The sequence below is a fragment of the Neophocaena asiaeorientalis genome, unplaced genomic scaffold (genome assembly GCF_003031525.2).
Source record: "Neophocaena asiaeorientalis asiaeorientalis breed wild unplaced genomic scaffold, Neophocaena_asiaeorientalis_V1.1 scaffold320, whole genome shotgun sequence".
Taxonomy (NCBI): domain Eukaryota; kingdom Metazoa; phylum Chordata; class Mammalia; order Artiodactyla; family Phocoenidae; genus Neophocaena; species Neophocaena asiaeorientalis.
This window is the reverse complement of record NW_020174826.1, coordinates 1,042,949-1,062,180: the sequence shown is the minus strand read 5'-3', so window position 1 is coordinate 1,062,180 and position 19,232 is coordinate 1,042,949. Positions and strand designations below refer to the sequence as shown.

General features: G+C 36.3%; 1 protein-coding gene across 2 annotated transcripts in view; it reads left to right on the top strand.

The window, feature by feature from the left end:
- The first annotated feature begins 1,317 nt into the window (after positions 1 to 1,317).
- Positions 1,318 to 19,232, top strand: part of LRRC69 (leucine rich repeat containing 69) — a 91,909-nt gene continuing 73,994 nt past the window's right edge. Inside the window, exons 1-3 of one of the 2 annotated variants that reach the window (XM_024760422.1) lie at positions 1,318 to 1,500; positions 14,973 to 15,099; positions 16,640 to 16,712. In XM_024760422.1, coding sequence (XP_024616190.1) covers positions 1,318 to 1,500; positions 14,973 to 15,099; positions 16,640 to 16,712 — 383 coding nt within the window. The remainder of the gene's footprint in view (positions 1,501 to 14,972; positions 15,100 to 16,639; positions 16,713 to 19,232) is intronic. The other variant, XM_024760423.1, reaches the window with a different exon arrangement.

The window sequence follows — 19,232 nt, the reverse complement described above, 5'->3', positions numbered from 1 at the left end:
TTTGGTCAATCTTATTTGATCTGTTTCTTCCACCCACGTTTCTGCCCTGCTTATTTAAAAAGAAAATTCAAGACATCATGGCTTTTCACTTGAAAATTCAGATGCATTTCTAAATGTTAGGTACATTAAAAAAAATACTACCACCATGTAATTACTACACATAACAGAATTAGCAGTTCCTATCATCTAATACCCAGTCCATGATCAAATTTCCTCAGTCGACTTAGAAATATTTTTATTCAAATAAGGATCCAAACAAGATTCACAGATTGCATTTGGCTGTTACTTTTCTTAAGTCTCATTTCACAACAGTTTCCCCTTCTTTTTATTAATGACATTGATTTGTTGGTTAAACATTGTGTCATTTGCCTTGCAGAATTTCCCGTGTTCTAGATTTGGCTGACTGCTTGTCTGAGATTAATTTAGCTTGTTTTCTAGTCCTCATATTTTCTGTAAATGGTATTTAGATATAGAAACATGATTAAACTCAGATTCAGTTTTTAGGCAAGAATATTTTATAGGTGGCACTGTGTAATTTTTACTGTATGACATCATGAGACTTAAAAACAATAAATGATTGTCTCAATTTTAGTGGTGCTAAAATTGATTAGTAGGTTAAGTTATTAGCCTGATTTCTTACTTGCAAATTTCCTCATCAACCTTTCACCTAATGCTTTTAGCACCCAATTATGATCTTTACGTATATTCATTATTTCATTAGATTTACCAAAATGGTGATTTTTTCTAAATCTATTTTTTTCTTCCTCATTTATTGGCTTCTATTTTTCTATGAGTAAGAACTTTATTAGGTTACACCAAAATGCAGTTTGTACTGGAAAAGCAGAATAAATGCTTCATTTTTTTTCCTTTATCATTTTTCAGTCTTATGAGTTGGTTCCCTGGCAAGTCCCAAGGTAGTCAATGGGTTTCTTTTATTTTTATAATAACATTATGAGTTCTTAGATTTTAATTATTTTGATGTTTCGGTCCACTCATCATTCTTTCTGATACTCAAATATTCCCATTTTAGACTAGTGGGAGCCCTTAGAAGTGGCTTCTGTGTCCTTTGATGTGATCTCATTAGTCCTTGGTAACTTTTGTCTCTGGCACAAGATATTCTAGGCTCATCTTGTACATTTCCTGCCCCAAACCCGGAATCAGTTATTTTCCCTCCGTACCTTTTACACAGGAACCTATCTAATGCCTCCCACCTTCAACATGGTAGATCTCAGAATGTTTTTGTTTCCATGACACACCAATTCTACAATTAGAGGTTCTAAAGATGTGTAATAAGGAAGCTATTTCTCTTCCAAGCCCATGGCTGAAAAGTTGTTAATAAGAGCACTGAAGGGCGGTAAAAGCACTAAAATTGTTACCTTAAATGGAAAGAACATGACAAAGATGCCCTCAATGTTAGAAAAACTGCCTGGCTTGAAGACTCTAGACCTTCAGAATAACCGAATCCCCAAAGTGTGCCCAGAGATAAGCACCTTGACCCAGGTGAGGAACAGCATTATCTTTTTCAATTGAGGATGGAAAATAGGAGGAGAGAAAAGAGTTGAGAAAACAAGAAGCCTTCAATCTCTGGAGACTTAGCTCCCTGGAGACTAATGTGGATGGTTGCTGGAAAGGGATCAGAAGGCTTTCTCCCTTAGTGAATTACATATGGTAGGGAGAGAAGATTCAACTTATCCATGTGTTCTATGACCCATATTTGGAATCAGAGGGTTAGGTCTCTGCTATACTCATCTTTCTGGAGGCTGTCATCTGGAAAGGGGTGGGGAGCCTGGATCTACTTGTCTACCTTGGGGGTTCCATCTGGAAGTGGGTTTGAGGATCCTGGAGATGCTGTTCACCCTGGGTACCATCCTGAAGCTTTTGCATATGGAATGAAGAGATATTTCTGATGTAAGAAAGGAGTTCTTTTCAATTTCCTGGAGCAGGCTGAACATTGAAATGGAGTGTTCGCAGGAAATGGGAAGGAGGGAACATTCATTTTTTCTGAAGTAGTCTTTAAAAGAAGGTTAGTATTTTAAATAAAGAATATCCTTAAAGAGCAACAGGATGAATCCCAGATGCTTGTGTTAAACATTTCTGCTGAACAATGTGAAACTCCAGCTGCTAACATCTTGAGGTTGGGAGAAGGCAAGGGATATTAACTTTGCAGTTTTCTTTTTCTTCACTTCTAAACTGTCATCAGCACTGAAACAACCTTATAACAGCCAAGTCACTGTAGTTCATTATAGTTCATTACTTTTGAGTTCAGAGTTACAAAATTTAAAAAAAAAAAAAAAAAAAAACAAAACTCTAGTTTCTTACCTTCACCTACCTCATTTCCTCTTAGTTTTCCAAAATTATTTGAGTTTGTAGTCTGTGGCCATATCTTTCCAAGAAATATGGTAATACTCAAAAACTCCCCCTTTAATAATAACTTCCAAAAGTGCATTTGTAAAACAGATTTGGACTTTTTTCCCCCTGAATTTTATTTATTTATTTTTATACAGCAGATTCTTATTAGTTATCTATTTTATACATGTTAGTGTATATATGTCAATCCCAATCTCCCACCCCACCCCCCACTGCTTTCCCCCTTTGGTGTCCATAAGTTTGTTCTCTACATCTGTGTCTCTATTTCTGCCTTGCAAACCAGTTCATCTGTACCATTTTTCTAGATTCCATATATACACATTAATATATGATATTTGTTTTTCTCTTTCTGACTTACTTCATTCTGTATGACAGTCTCTACATCCATCCACGTCTCTACAAAGGACCCAATTTCATTTCTTTTTAATGGCCGAGTAATATTCCATTGTATATATGTACCACATCTTTATCCATTCATCTGTTGATGGGCATTTATGTTGCTTCCATGACCTGGCTACTGTAAATAGTGCTGCAATGAATATTGAGGTGCATGTGTCTTTTTGAATTATGTTTTTCTCAGGGTATATACTCAGGGGTGGGATTGCTGGGTCATATGGTAGTTCTATTTTTAGTTTTTAAAGGAACTTCCATACTGTTCTACACAGTGGCTGTATTGGTTTACATTCCCACTAACAGTGCAAGGGGGTTCCCTTTTCTCCACACCATCTCCAGCAATTATTGTTTCTAGATTTTTTGGTGATGGCCATTCTGACCTGTGTGAGGTGTAGTTTTGATTTGCATTTCTCTAAATATTAGTGATGTTGAGCAGCTTTTCATGTGCCTCTTGGCCATCTATATGTCTTCTTTGGAGAAATGTCTATTTAGGTCTTCTGCCCATTTTTTGATTGGGTTGTTTGTTTTTTTTAATATTGAGCAGCATGAGCTGTTTATATATTTTGGAGATTAATCCTTTGTCTGTTGATTCATTTGCAAATATTTTCTCCCATTCTGAGGGTTGTCTTTTCATCTTGTTTATGATTTCCTTTGCTGTGCAAAAGCTTTGAAGTTTTATTAGGTCCCATTTGTTTATTTTTGTTTTTATTTCCATTACCCTAGGAGGTGGGTCAAAAAGATCTTGCATGATTTATGTCAAAGACTGTTCTTCCTATGTTTTTTTCTAAGAGTTTTATAGTGTCCAGTCTTACATTTAGGTCTTTAATTCATTTTGAGTTTATTTTTGTGTATGGTGTTAGGGAGTGTTCTAATTTCATTCTTTCACATGTAGCTGTCCAGTTTTCCCAGAACCACTTATTGAAGAGACTGTCCTTTCTCCATTGTATATGCTTGCCTGCTTTGTCATAGATTAGTTGACCACAGGTGCATGGGTTTATCTCTGGGCTTTCTATCCTGTTCCATTGATCTATATTTCTGTTTGTGTACTGGTACCATATTGTCTTGATTACTGTAGCTTTGCAGTATAGTCTGAAGTCAGGGAGCCTGATTCCTCCATCTCCATTTTGTTCCCTCAAGATTGCTTTGGCTATTTGGAGTCTTTTGTGTCTCCATACAAATTTTCAGATTTTTTTGTTTTAGTTCTGTAAAAAATGCCATTGGTAATTTGATAGGGATTGCACTGAAACTGTAGATTGCTTTGGGTAGAATAGTCATTTTCACAATATTGATTCTTCCAACCTAAGAACATGGTATATCTCTCCATTTTTTTGTGTCATCTTTGATTTCTTTCATCAGTGTCTTATAGTTTTCTGAGTACAGGTATTTTACCTCCTTAGGTAGGTTTATTCCTAGGTATTTTATTCTTTTTGCTGCAGTGGTGAATGGGATTTTTTCCTTAATTTCTTTTTCTAATCTTTCTTTATCAGTGTATAGGAATGCAGGAGATTTCTGTGCATTAATTTTGTATCCTGAAACTTTACCAAATTCATTGATTGGCTCTAGTAGTTTTCTGATGGCATCTTTAGGATTCACTGTGTATAGTATCATGTCATCTGCAAACAGTGACAGTTTTACTTCTTCTTTTCCAATTTGTATTCCTTTTATTTCTTTTTCTTTTCTGATTTCCGTGGCTAGGACTTCCAAAACTATGTTGAATAATAGTGGTAAGAGTGGATATCCTTGGGATATGGACTTTTCTAATGAGACAGAGGAGTTTCTTTGCAAAGGAATTTAAAATTTGACTGAACCAAGAGCCAATTCTCCACCCCTGCTTGAATTTTTTTCCATTAAAGTAACAGTGCATTGTTTTAAAAAAATCAAATAGTATAAAAGGTTTATAATAAAAAGTAACTCTCTTCTGTTCCACTCCCCCTCACCCACAATTAATTTTGACCTCTATTTATAACCACTTTTAATTTTTTTGTTTTCTTGATTTGTCCATTTTAGATATCATACTCCTTCATCTTCCAAATATATTTATATTAATATGTTTAGTTTCTCCATAGTTATCTTTTAAATTTAATATTATTACACCTTTGTTTCTTTTTTTAAGTTAATTTTTATTGGAGTATAGTTGATTTACAATGTTGTATTATTTTCTGCTGACAGCAAAGTTAATCAATTATACATATACATATACCCACTCTATTTTATATTCTTTTCCCATCTAGGTAATTACAGAGTATCAAGTAGAGTTCCCTGTGCTATACTGTAGGTTTTTATTAGTTATCTGTTTTACATATAGTAGTGTGTATGTGTCAATCCCAATCTCCCAACCTTTGTTTCTTTCTTCATCAACTACAATCTCTTTTTATTCCCCACTTGGTAAGATGGCAATGTTGGCATCTGTAATCCACTTTCAGCTCTCCTTCCCTCTTCCTCTTCACAAATTATAAACTTCTTACTTTTATGAGATGTATAGTATTTATAATCTATTCAGTTATCACCATGATTAAATCTTTGTCTCATGGAGAATTCTAAAATTCTAAAACATATACTTTTAATAAGTAAATATCATTTATATGGAACCAATTAATATACTATGATTATATTTTCTTCCTCAAATACCATTTTTGTTTCCTTGGGGTTTCTAATTGTCTTTCACTTATTCTTGTGCCTTTTGCCTTTATCATGGCCTCATTTTATTTTAAATGTGATCATATTACATACCCTATCAAATATGCTTTTTCCTTGAGTAACTTCCTTCCAGGAGCCTCTGTCCTCCTGCCCCAATTTAAGCTGCTTACTGTCTAGGTTTGCTGAATACTGTCAGCCCGGATATCCCTTTGTGGCTCCTGACTTGGACCCACTGTTACCTGGAACCATGTTTTCCCTCTTTTTTCGTTCACTCACTTATTTTGTAGAAATAACTCTCCAGATAACACCCTAGTCTAGGTATGTGGTAATTAAATTTTTTGAACTCTTGCATATCTGAAAACATGTGCATCCTTCTCTCCTGTTTAATAGTTGTTTAGTAAAAAAGTTACAGATTGTAGGGCTTCCCTGGTGGCGCAGTGGTTGAGGGTCCGCCTGCCGATTCAGGGGACACGGGTTCGTGCCCCGGTCCGGGAGGATCCCACATGCCGCGGAGCGGCTGGGCCCGTGAGCCATGGCCACTGAGCCTGCGCGTCCAGAGCCTGTGCTCTGCAACGGGAGAGGCCACGACAGTGAGAGGCCCGCATACCACAAAAAAAAAAAAAAAAAAAAAGTTACAGATTGTAAATTATACCCCCTCAGGAAAAAAAGCCGAAGAGTCTGACCATTATTACTTTGTCTTCTTGTGGCTCCCCCATTACTCTCCTCCTCATCCTTTGACTATTTAGGAGAGATCCTAAATTTTGACTTCCCAATTCAATTTCCTTAAACAGGGTGTTGGCTCAGCTCAGCCCTTACTTTGAAAGAAGAAGTCACATTTTACTTTTAAAGAAGAATTCAACTGATTAGAAACTAGGCTTCTTGTGGTCTATCTTTAAAGTGCTTTACAAGTCAGACTCAGGCTAATGGCATTATTGTTTCACTGCTATGAACTAGCAATTTTTTTCATGTAGAGTTTCCAATGTTGTGGAGTTTTGAAGAACATCTGTTTTCCCTTTATAATGGGAGTTCTAGAAGCAGCTTGAATAAAATGTGCTAGAAACCCTCAAAAGATGGATAGAGGTTATTTACACAGTTCAGAAATACTGCTCATTCTCCCAGCTGCTAATAGAAAGGGAAGACAAAACTTTCAGAAAAGAGAGAGCTTAGAGAGCTGCAAAGAGCCCTGGAAGAGTGTCTGCAAGTCCTGATACTTCAACCTTTTCAGCCACTCACCAACTAAACATAAGATATTTAATCTCACTGGGTCTCAATTTCTGCCTTCATTTATTCAAAGCCACACTTAAGTATTGAGCACCATCTATGTCTCAGGTAATTTGGCAATTAAAAAAAAAAACAGATGAAAATACCTGCCTTCATGGAGCTATGTTCTAGTCAGAAGAGATGCAAGAAAGAAACATGCAAAACAGATGGGAGGTAGTATTAGTGCTAAGGAGAAAAATATAGCAGATAAAGCAGGCAGGGTGCATTGCGGCATTCAGCTGAAATGCTGCCAAGTGTCCTTGTGGTCTTCATATCTTGATGATACTTATGTCATAGTTCAAAGATGATCATGATTCTTACTCTAACAATTTTCTATAAAATCCCCGAATGTGTTTTTTAAAAGTTAGTTTGAATTCTTTCTTGTGGTGCTACAGGTCATGCTTTTAATAATGATTGAAACTCCCCCTATCTTTTTTTTTTTTTTTCCTTTGGGTCTAGACTCTGCTTGATTTTTGGGTTAGTCTTTCTTTTATCATTATAGGAAGTCCAGTTTGCACCAATATACTGATTTTTTTGGGTTATATTTGCCACAGAATGCACAGCATTAAAATAGTCTTGATATTTAACTTCCTAAAACAAAAGTAATACTTAGAAAATTTTTGCACTCACAAAATGGTATCAAATAGAATAACAGCATCCACCATACACTGAGAGCCAGGCACAATGCTAGGAACTCTGTTCATTTTCAAGGAAGTTATAATTATCACTCTCATATGGTTAATAACATTTATGATTCAGAAAGGTTAAGTCATTTGCTAAGGTCAACCAGTGAATACATGTATAAAATGAGGTCTCTCTTTTTTTATTTTTGCGGTACGCGGGCCTCTCACTGTTGTGGCCCCTCTCGTTGCGGAGCACAGGCTCCGGACGCGCAGGCTCAGCGGCCGTGGCTCACGGGCCCAGCTGCTCCGCGTCATGTGGGATCCTCCCGGACCGGGGCACGAACCCGTTTCCCCTGCATCGGCAGGCGGACTCCCAACCACTGCGCCACCAGGGAAGCCCTGAGGTCTCTTTTGAGGTTGTTTTCAGCTGTATTGTCTTATTATTCTATACACTTGGTGTGAAATTCACCAGGGTGTGTTTTTCAATTTATAGTTCCTAAAAACAAAAATTGGATTGCCTAAAGGTGGCAGGTTTGAACAATACATGAATTGTTCCCACTCTCCATTTGTTTATATATCCATTCTTTTGACAAATATTTACCATTCATCTTCTTGTGTCTATGGTGGTCCTGAGGACGCAGATGTGAAAAAAAAGTAAGGTCTTTGTCTTCATTTGGGAATTAAATTAAATGTTAATATTTGTAAGCTCAATGCCTGACACTGAAACTTTGAAATAAATTAGAGTTGCTATGGTGGTATAACTAGCAACAATGATAAAATGGAAGGAGATTCTTTAGAGAATACAGATTCTATTCTTTTTTTTCTTTGCTAATTTGACTAATGAAACTGGAAATTTTCAATCACTTCTAATGACATGATAAAAATGGATTAATGTCCTATAATTTATGGTGAATGCATTTGGCCTAGGACTAATGAAGTGCTGGTATATCAACAATTTTCAAAGATGCACTTTATTATAACTCTTTAGGGTGGAGACCTTTGTCTTGTCCCTAGTGCCTGGCACTTAGTAAACCATCAAATGTCAGTTTGAGTGAAATGGGATGTAAGCCATTTTCTAAGTCCAACTTAATCAAACACAGAGCTATCATGATAGGTTTAAAATCTCCAAAGAAACAAATAGCCATTATCTCTAATTGTGTACAGCATTGTTGACATGCATCATAAAGTCCAGTGGTAGTACAGCAATGTTTACCTTAAGTGGTTCACACGTGTAGCTGTCCAGGACAAAGATGTGGTCTGCCATAGCTTTTTATTTGACCATAAACAATTGACAGTAAATAAAGGCAACTCTAAGCAGAGTTGGGTAGTTTGTAAATTGTTATTGCATCCCTAGTCTCTCCTTTTCATACTTTTACTGTCCTTTTGGAGGACCCCCTAACCCAATCACCCCCCTCCCTTCCTCCTTCCCTCCCTCCCTTCCTGCCTTTCTTCTTTTCTATGTTTAACAAATAGTTATTGTGCCTGCTAGTAGTAGACTAGCACTCTGCTAGATGCTGATAATACAAAAAGGAATGAAAACATCATGTGTCCCAACTCTCAGGTTTAGTGGAAAAAGGTAATCAAATATACAGATACATGTAAAATTATAATTGTGAAAAGTGTCATGAAGAAGAATTATATTGTGTTATGAGGAGTTGTAGTCAGAGAAATCAGGGAAGGTAGACCTGAGAAGTGCAACTGAGATAAGATCTGAAGGATGGGAGTTATGCAGAGGAACACAAGAGGAAAACCATATGCAACAACTTTCCCTATCTCTCCCTCCTTGGGCATTCTGGGTCTCACTAAGTCTGGCAGAACAGAAAGGATCTGACATTGTTTTTACTGTTTGTCAGCATCAAGCCTGTCCTTTCCCTGTCCCATCCACTGGAAATGCGCTCTTCCTCCATCGAGTAGGTAACGCCTCATGTTTTCTAAGCCTGGCTTTGCTATAAAAACAAGGCTTTCTTATACTTGTTTATTGTATCCTGTCCTGGCACACAGACACCTAGTGAATTCCTTCTCTCTACACTACTTTCATTCCTCCTTTGCCTCTGCTTGTATGCCCAAGCCTGCATTAAGCCTCTTGAACCCCTACTGGAACTTCTGCTTCTTCCTCTAGCTGTCAGATGTCTAGAAGAGCCCCAACCCTCTTCTCTGACTTGCCAACTGAGCACATAATCTCTCTGTGCCTCCCTTGATTTATCTCATGTATAGTGTCTTAACCATGTAGGTTACTCAGAAAATTTTAGCCTCTACCCCAACTCAAACATACAATTGCTTAGTTTTTCCAAACACTTGAAAGTTTTACATTTTACTTGAATGAGTTTTGTGTTGCAATTCCCCTTTTCCAAGATTTGGAACTCTAATCCTTGCTTCTTTAGTCTTTCCTTTAGAAGCTTCCGACAGGATGCTAAAAGGTAAGCCTTGTTAATGCTTCTGCTGTGAATGCCAGAGATTCCTTGTAATACTGTTGAGTAGGAAGTGCCAATTTCATGACACTGGGATTAATTTGGGGCTCTAAGGGAACAGGTCTTAGGGGTCACAGGGATTCTCTAGAGATTAGATGGACCTTGATACTATTTCCAATGAAACTATAATTGTTTTGAGAAATCTGACTTGATGTATTGGGTTGTCCAAACAGCTCTTTCATTTTTGTTCCTGTAAGATGACTCTAGTAGCACTTAGTTGTCTTTAAATTCATTCAAAACAACTTTGTTAGACTGTATTGTGACAGCTGTAATATCAGCGTGCATTAAAAAAAAAAAACTTATCAAAATTGGTGATTTTTTACCCTCAGAATGGGAGAAAATATTTGCAAACGAATCAATGGACAAAAGATTAATCTCCAAAATATATAAACAGCTCATGCAGCTCAATATTAAAAAAAACAAATAACCCTATCAAAAAATGGGCAGAGGGGCTTCCTTGGTGGTGCAGTGGTTGAGAGTCCGCCTGCCGATGCATGGGACACGGGTCCGTGCCCTGGTCCGGGAGGATCCCACATGTTGCGGAGCGGCTAGGCCCGTGAGCAATGGCCGCTGAGCCTGCGAGTCCGGAGCCTGTGCTCTGCAACGGGAGGGGCCACAACAGTGAGAGGCCCGCGTATTGCACACACACACAAAAAGTTACTGAAAAATTAAATAATAGTTTTGAAATTAGCCAAGAATAAGCATGTAGAAAACAAACTATGATTACTAGGGTGGAGGGGGGGAGGGATAAATTGGGAAATTAGGATTGACATATACACGCTACTATATATAAAATAGATAACTAATAAGGACCTGCTGTATAGCACAGGGAACTCTACTCAATACTCTGTAATGGCCTATATGGGAAAAGAATCTAAAAAAGAGTGGATGTATGTATATGTATAACATTCACTTTGCTGTACACATGCAACTAACACAACACTGTAAATCAACTAAACTCCAATAAAAATTTTTTTTAAATTTTCCATTAAAAAAAAAAATAGAATTAGTAGAGTGAGCCCTAATGCTGCCCTGTCCCACATACCTTGGCCATATACATAACTAAAAAATGTAAATGTCTTATTTTTCTTTTATTAATTTGATTCAATTATTTTATTAAGTAGTTTACAGAATGTGACACTATTTAGGTACAGTGAATGGAAATATTCCATGTCTTTTAAGGAATTTAAGGATTAATATTTCAAATACCAGCTCAAACATATTTGTATATGTTACAGGTGAATGATTTAACAGTTTGTTCCAAAATGGTATCACCAAGCCATAATTTAGTTTAGAAAGACTTCCCATTAAAAATGGACATTTGAGCTGGTATTTTTTTACATAAAAAAAAAATTTATCCAAGTTAGTCATGGAAATCATTTTAAAAGTCAAAAAAGTAATTGAAAGATATAATAAATAGCATAGAGTTTTCTAGTAATAATTAATAGCTACAAGCACAGCATAATTAAATGTTAGGATACCTGGCCCAAGTTCTAGGCATACATATGATAGGCATCTCATTGAATTGATTATAGGGGTTATTGAGAACGAGCAGATGGTTAGAATAAAGAAGGCATGCAGCCCATTAGAAGGAAGTGAATCCAGCTGGGTAGATTGGCACTGACTGAGCTCAATAGATACTTGATTTTGAAAAAAGACAAATGATGTGGAGCCATAATGAGTATCTTCACAGTTTGAACCATTAGCTTATTAAAGAAATGATCTAAGCAGACAGCATTCAACTAACATTTATTAAACAGCTATTGTATTCCAGACACTGTTTTTTGAATGCTGGATGAATTACAGATACCCTATCATTGCAAAATTTCCAACTTTATAGTAAAGGTAAGATATATACATGAGTCCCTATAATACACAGCAGAAGATAATAATTGGCCATAGAAAGTACACAGTGTTATGCAACTACAAAAGGAAGATGGCTTCCTGGAGAAGGTGATATATGCCAAGGGGGAGCATTAAACACAGAAATCCATTATAATATTTGGAGAACCAAAGTATAGTGATAGTTTAATGGAAAGAGAATCCTAACCACATTATCACTGTAGAAATAATAAAAAAAATTTCCAGCAAAATTAACTGATTAACAGAAAGTCATTATTCCTGTGGCCAACAGAATAACAGAGATAATTTTCTCTTTCCTGAAAATATCATTCATAAGTGGCTGTGAATTTAGAAATCTTTCAAAAAAAGGAGTTAGAAATCATTAAGAAAACAGGTTTAAAAATTGAAAACTGAGTCAAAGTGTCAACATATATACTATATGAAGCATTCCTAGCATCATGTATGTCTAACATCTTGTTCCATGGTCTTCTCCTGAGTCTAAAAGATTATAGTTAGCGTTTCATAATATCCACTATTTGCCAGGTACTTCATTATATTGTCTCTAATCCTTAAGGCAGCCCTGAGAAGTTGATGCTAGTATCTCCATTTTTAAAAAAAGAAAGGGAGACAGGAATTTAAGTGACTTTCTTGAGATCCCATAGTGAGTACATTGCATAGCAGATGGTCTCCTAAGCCTGTGCTTTTGCCTACTGCAAAATACTGACTAAATGGTGTAACCCACAGAACAAGAATATTTAAAATGAGAAATCCATGTATTGCATACAATTCTATTGTGTGTGTGTAATGGGTGTATGTATGTATGAATGAATGTATATATTATGTGCATATATATGATCGTTCTGAGCAACAATAAATTCTTTTTAAAAAGTTTAAAGTAAATAGTGTAATGTAGAAATTAAGAGTATAGGCCATTGAGTGAAGCTATGTTATTTCACCATAAATCACAGCCTGTACCTCAGATCCCTTTTCTGTAAATTAAGGGTACCTTGAAGTCCACCTGAGGCAATGTACAAGGTTGCATGGCACATTATTTGGCATATATTAAATTCTATTTAAATGTTAGTCATTAGTATTAATAAGTTAATCAGTACTTTTTCTTCTCAAACTTCTTATCATCTTCTCTCTTTATCCAAAGATTGCTACACATTAAATCTAGAGTCTATAACCCAAAGGCATCAATGGACACTGATATGCTTACCTCATATCCAAAATGTAAGAGGAAACACACACGTCCATTTCAAGGCAGGCTACAGACAGGTTATAACTTAGAGGTATGGGTAGGCCAATGCAATTAAATAAATCAAATCAAATTTAGGACGAGTTGGGATACACAGACACTATTTGGGACAAGCATACAAAGATGAGGAAAAGGCCACAGGGAGCCAAGAAACATTTAGGACATACTAAGTAGGGAAATTCCTCATGGACTGATTATTTGGGCAACTCTTTATATATAATCCAGTAGGACAGGTAAAAGGAGTTTAAATGATAAAATAGCCCATTCTTTACATTCTTAAGTTAGGTAATGCTATAGGCAGGCAGTAATGAGGATTAGTGTTAGGGTAATTGCAATGAGAGTTGAAAAAGTTGCATCTAAGAGGCATTTTGAGAATAGGACTTGGTTACTGATTGAATTTAGGTGGCGAGAGAGAGAGAGAGAGAGAGAGAGAGAGGGAGAGAGAGAGAGAGGGAGAGAGAAAGTTCTAGGTGATTCCAAAGTTTGGCTACCATATGATTATGAGAAAGATGAGTGCATTAGCCAAAGTGGGGAGGGGAAAAACAGATCTCATTTGTCCACTGACATTGTCTAATTTAGATTCTGAATTTAGAGTGACAGCATCACATCCACTTATGTCTCTTGAGCCAAAACCAACAAGATGACATTTTTACAGGGATAACCGTAAATTCCTACATTTAAGTTAAGAAAAGCATTCAATTGCACAAGTTCAGGATGTGAGTTATCTCCTTGACAGTAGGTTTTTCTTGGCCACAGACAAAATTAATTATGCACCAACCATGTGCCCCATTTCTGAAAGAGTGCATGTTGTAGTCATGTTAGGCTGCAACAGAAGTATAGTCATCTGCCTGAGGCAAATTCCATGGTCCCAACAGATCTATGCTATGAGATCACATTTCCTGTCTCACTCTAGGTACCATGTTTCTAGAGAGGAGTACTTAGAAAAATAAGAGTGTAACCAGGATGGTAAAGGGTCTGGAAATTATGTCCAGAGGGAAATGGTTAAGGAAGAATGGAACAAATTCAGGGGGAAGTCCCTGCTCTTATCCAAGGCTATCACCCATTTGTATTTTGGATCCTATCCTTGCTCGTCTACTAAAGGATTTTGATGCTGCAATTATCCCTGTCCTTATATCATTAGTTTCTCACTATCTATAAGATTATTTTCATCTGCATATAAATAAGCTGTACTATATTTTATTTTAAACAAAATACAAACCCTCCAGCTCCCTCCTAATTTTCTAGTGTCCCTTCATAACAAAAGTTCTTTAAAGAATTGTATTTTAGTCATTGTCTTCACTTTCTCACATTTTCTCCACAGCATACTTCAGTTTCCTCCTCAGCACTTCACCCCTGTTATCAAGGTCACCAATAACTTTAACGTTGCTAAGTCCAGTGGTTACTTGTATGCTTTTATTTTACTTAACCTTCCTTTGGGATTTGACTTGAATCTTCCTCCTTAAAATAGGGGTGTGTTGGGGACCCCTGGATTAGAGGATCTAGAGGATCTTTCTAACTCCTTTTATGTATCCTTCCTATGTCTGACCAATCTGATGTTAGTAGGTACATAGGGCAGATCTTCCCTACCCTACCATATCATGCCAATAGTTTCTCTTATGAACTTTGTGATCACAGAGTGATGTTAAAGGCCACCCTCCCACCCCAGCCCCATCCATGTATTATAGAAATCTTATTGGCCTAAGTGAAAAAGCTCATTTGGGATTAGTATGACAGAAGGACCTCAGATCTCCAGCTAATTTCTGATTTCAGGAAATTAGCCCCTTTGCTGAATTTTTAATGTTAGGATACTCCTGAGTTGCTCAAGTGACTTATGAATGGATCATTAATTGTGTTTTTGAATACCCGTGAAATGGTTTGTAATACAATTTTAATGAAGTTAAGTACTTTAATTGAGAATTAAATTGTGCTTAAATTAACATAAACTGTTTGAACATGAACTCAAATGACCTTTATTTATATAGGTAATTTTAGGTACATGTGTAATAATTAAGATTATGTTGTTTTTTTAGGTTATATGTATCTCAGCAAAGGGGCTTAATTATTTCTTTTTTCTCATGTAAAGTGGATAATGTATGAGTTCATTAAATCTCTATATGTTTGCAGTTGACAGCACTAAATCTGGGAAACAACCTTTTGGAAGAAGTTCCAGAAGAGATGAAATACCTTACATCCTTGAAGAAGCTCCATTTATTTGGAAATAAGATTCATAGATTTGCATCTGGAGTATGTGGTGAGTCAGACGAGCATAATTATAGTGTCAAACTTAATTTCCTTATATTGAACAATTTGAAAGTAAAGGGAAAAAGGAATTTTACGTTTTAATCTTTCTTGGTTGGAGATATTTACACTTGAAATTAGGGAATTTGGGGAACAACTTTTTTTCCGACTACCATATTATGTATTTCTTTACATATAGATCTAAGAAAATAAATAAGCATTAGTGTTAGTAAATTTTCCCCTTTTCAGAATCAGTGTACATTTAGACTCTCAAATCTGGGCACCCTTTCTCTGGCCCAGAGAGAAAACTAGTTGAAAATCAAATAAAGAAAAGCTCTACACAGCTCTCCTTGTTCTTTACACATTTTACACTGTCTCAAACACTAAGTCACAATCTTTGCTCAGGATGTTAAGCGTAAATCAACTTGGGGAGAATTTTAAAGAAAAGATATGAGATTCAATAAATGGCATTTTTTATTTTTTTCTTTGTGTTTCCCTTAAACTAATAATTTCTCCATTTAATATGACATTTTTCCTATTTAATATAGGTAGAGTATGCTTAAGGACAGAACACAGGACAGAGATCCAGATAATTTTTATAGGTTCATTAACTCATGTAAGGCATTTTACTACTATGTGTCCCCAATAGTAAAATTAGAACTATATAATAGAATTTATAAAGTTCTGTGAACTTTTGAGGCATGGGTGCTATATATTATCATTGTTATCATTGAGCAGCATTTATTAAGGGTATTATTTCATGGGCCCTCAGTTAGAGGTATATATGAAAGAGCACAGGTAAATTCTGGTACTATCTCTTTAAAGTACTTTAAAATATTAGCTCATGTATCTTGCAGAAATATTTTTCCACAAAAAATGAAACTCAAGTGCATAGTCCTCTAGTACGTCGACTTTGTCTTGAGCTCCCTGCAGAAACTGGTGACCCAAGAGGACCTGCTCCCCACTAAATACAGCAAGAGAATTCCCCAGCTCCTTCCAGTCTCCGGTGAAGAAGATCAGCAAGTAGCTGTTTCACGCACCAGCGCCCATCTACTTCTTCCACTTCAAGGAGACTCTGGCTCTGGAATAGAGTTGAACACACTCTATGTCCACTTCGCCCTCTTCGCCAGGGAGTTGTGGGCCGTGGTGCATTGGGCTGGTTTCCCGTGCGTTTTTCATGTTTGGTGGATGAGTTCGGCTTGTCAGGAAGACCCTTTGGTCGTCATTCATGCATTTCACAAACATTTGTGGGACTACGGTTCTGAGTTTCAAAAACAAAACTAAAACCCTGGGTTCCAGTGCCTTTTATAATAGTTTCTGGTTCCAGTTTGTGGTGAGTTTGGCCCTCTATCCTCAGGTGCCAAGACTTAGCTTTCTAACTGGGATAAATTATGCCTTTTTGATTAAGTTAATCTGAGAGGGTATCAGTTACCAGCAACCCAAAGAGCCTTGGCCAAGGCAAGAAACCAGAAGGAAAACAAAGGTGTACAGAAAAGTGACTAAAAATTATTTTCTAACGGATATCTAAAGTGACTAAAATTGTTTTCTAACAGATGGCTTACAAAATTTGATCCTGCTTAATCTGAACAACAATCAGCTTACATGGATTCCTCAAGAAATCAGCAGGTAATTTTGTTTCTAGTGAGAGCTGGTTACCACTACTCCCCCCCACGCCCCCGCCCCCAAACTGCCATTTCTCCCCATCCTGGTCATTTGAACACGGTATGCCTAGCCTCTAGTCCTTGTGGGATTTATACATAGCGAAGCGGCACCTGAAGGACTGAGGCAAGCCACTGATTTTAAGCAGACGATTCTTTAAACACTTCAGAGAAATGAGAAAGAGCATGACTTGGTAGTCTAAGTATAAAAGTGAGGGTTTGAAACAAAGTTCTAAAGTTGATTGTGTTATTGATTTCCTAACTGGGGGGTTCTTGGAGCTTGCTCTGTTACAGAATTGGGGACATTAAACTTTACTGTAAAACATTTTCAGCTTGATGGAAAAGGTAATATGAAAGCAAAGATTTTAAAACCAATATGTCATTTTCATTAAAAAAAAACACATTTTATTATCATTAACAAAAACAAAAACAAAATGTTATTTTTCCTTATCCTGCACATTTGCACAGATGAGCTGCTGTTACAGTGACTTTCTGGAGCCAGCTGAGGGCCTTGTCCTTCTGCAGACAAAACACCCTCTTGGGCTTTTCTTCTGACGGATGGAGACAGAACCCTACTCAGGTTTACTTTGGAGACTCTCTTTATTGCCTGTCAAACAGAAACAGATGTATTACAACATAAGAACATCCAGATTTTTAAAGGATACAAAACTATTAATAGTTCTCAACAAAGGGCTTTCTGCAACACCTAAAGTCTATTCCAATTTACTTGTCTATACCTCTAGCTAATGTATTTTTCCCCAGATAGATTTTTACAGAAAAAGTAATGTTTTAAATCAGAGCAACTAGAAAAAAATTTGAAGCTATCTAATTTATGAAGAAGAGGAATATTTATGGTAATGAAAATGCCAATAGTTGTCTGCTTGCTTTTTCACTCATTCAGCTTATCAACTGATTTATGTGTTGGTCATGTAATGAAAAAAGGACACCTTGGAAGATCTGGTGAACTAGGTTCAGGTCATAATTTTGTGCAACTAGCCTTATGACCTTGGCCAAGTAATTTAACTGTCTTGGACCTTGGTTTTCTCATCTCTAAAGGAAGAATTGTGAGGAGATGAACTTTGAAATTCTTGCAGCTATAACATGTTAGGATTTCACAATTTAGTAAGCTTAGCTCTGTTTGGAGAACAAAGTACAATATTGTCTTTTGTTAAATGTATTCTTAACTATTTTAAGTGCTTTTTTATGTTATTATAAATGGAATTTTGAAAACTTTTATTTTCAGTTGTTTGTGGCTACAATATAGACATAAAGTAGATTTTTTAATAGTGACTTTGTAGTCTGTGACCCTTCTTTTAGTTCTAGTAGGTTTGTTTGTTTTTTTTTGCAGTACCTCTCTTTAACATTTTGACTATCTTTCTAATTTTGAAATACTCTCCTCTCATACCTTTAGAAATTCCTTGTTAACCAGGTTCATCTATTTTTCTGCTCATGCCTTCTCTGGGTGCCTTTGGTTTTCGTTTGTTTGTCAGATGTTCATATTTCTCAAGAATCTTTCCATCTGCTTCCTCTCTATCTCCTTCTGCTCTTTTGTAGTTGTTATTCTTTCTGTCAGTCTCATGTATTCACATGGCTTCCACGATAGAGTTCATAGAATCTTCCCCCAAATGTCTTTTACTAGCACTGACTATTGTTGTAAGCAACAGTCCCCTATTTTAAACTGTCTAGAAATGTCACCTCATTATGTTACTAATTTAACTTCAACAGCTTGAGAGCATTATAAATCTTCATTCTTAGCTTTGCAAGAAGACACATCTGCATTTGAATCTTGACATGGTTTTCTGATGTTTAAGTTGGGCAAGTTATTCACTGCCTCTGATCCTTTATTTTCCTCATTTCTGGATTAAGGGTGATAACTCCAGCCTTAGGGTTGTGCTGTAGATTAAATTTAATGCACAAGTACATAGTTGGTGCTCAGTAGTGCTAATTTGTTCCTGCTTCTTTATTCAAAATACTAATATTTTCTCAGTTCGCTATGCCTTCCTGTTGCTCTAATTTTACAGGTTCTATTATTCAAGGCCAAGTTCAAAATGTTGTTTCTTCCGAAATGCTTCTGAGGGACCTCAGGTACTATATCTGCAATTACAGACTCAAATCTTAACCCTTTTCTCCTTGTTTGTTGGCATTTTCTATCCTCATTTTATGGCTCTATCTAATATCTCCTTCTAGACAATGATATACATAAAGGCAGAATTTGTGACTGATCTGTCTTTGCATCTTCCACAGCAACTAAGTGGTACAGGATGTATAATCTATATCTAAATCTATACCTGTCTATATCCATGTGTGTGTATATGTTCTCCTTTGTCCTCTGGCTTCCTCTTCAGTATAGCTACTGTATATGTACAAAGAATAAAGATAGAATTTTTTTTTCTTAAATATAAGTTTTGATTAGATAAAATTTTAACTTTTAACATAAACCATCTGATTATAAAAATCTTTAAAAGTTAAATTACAACAAAGTTTTTTT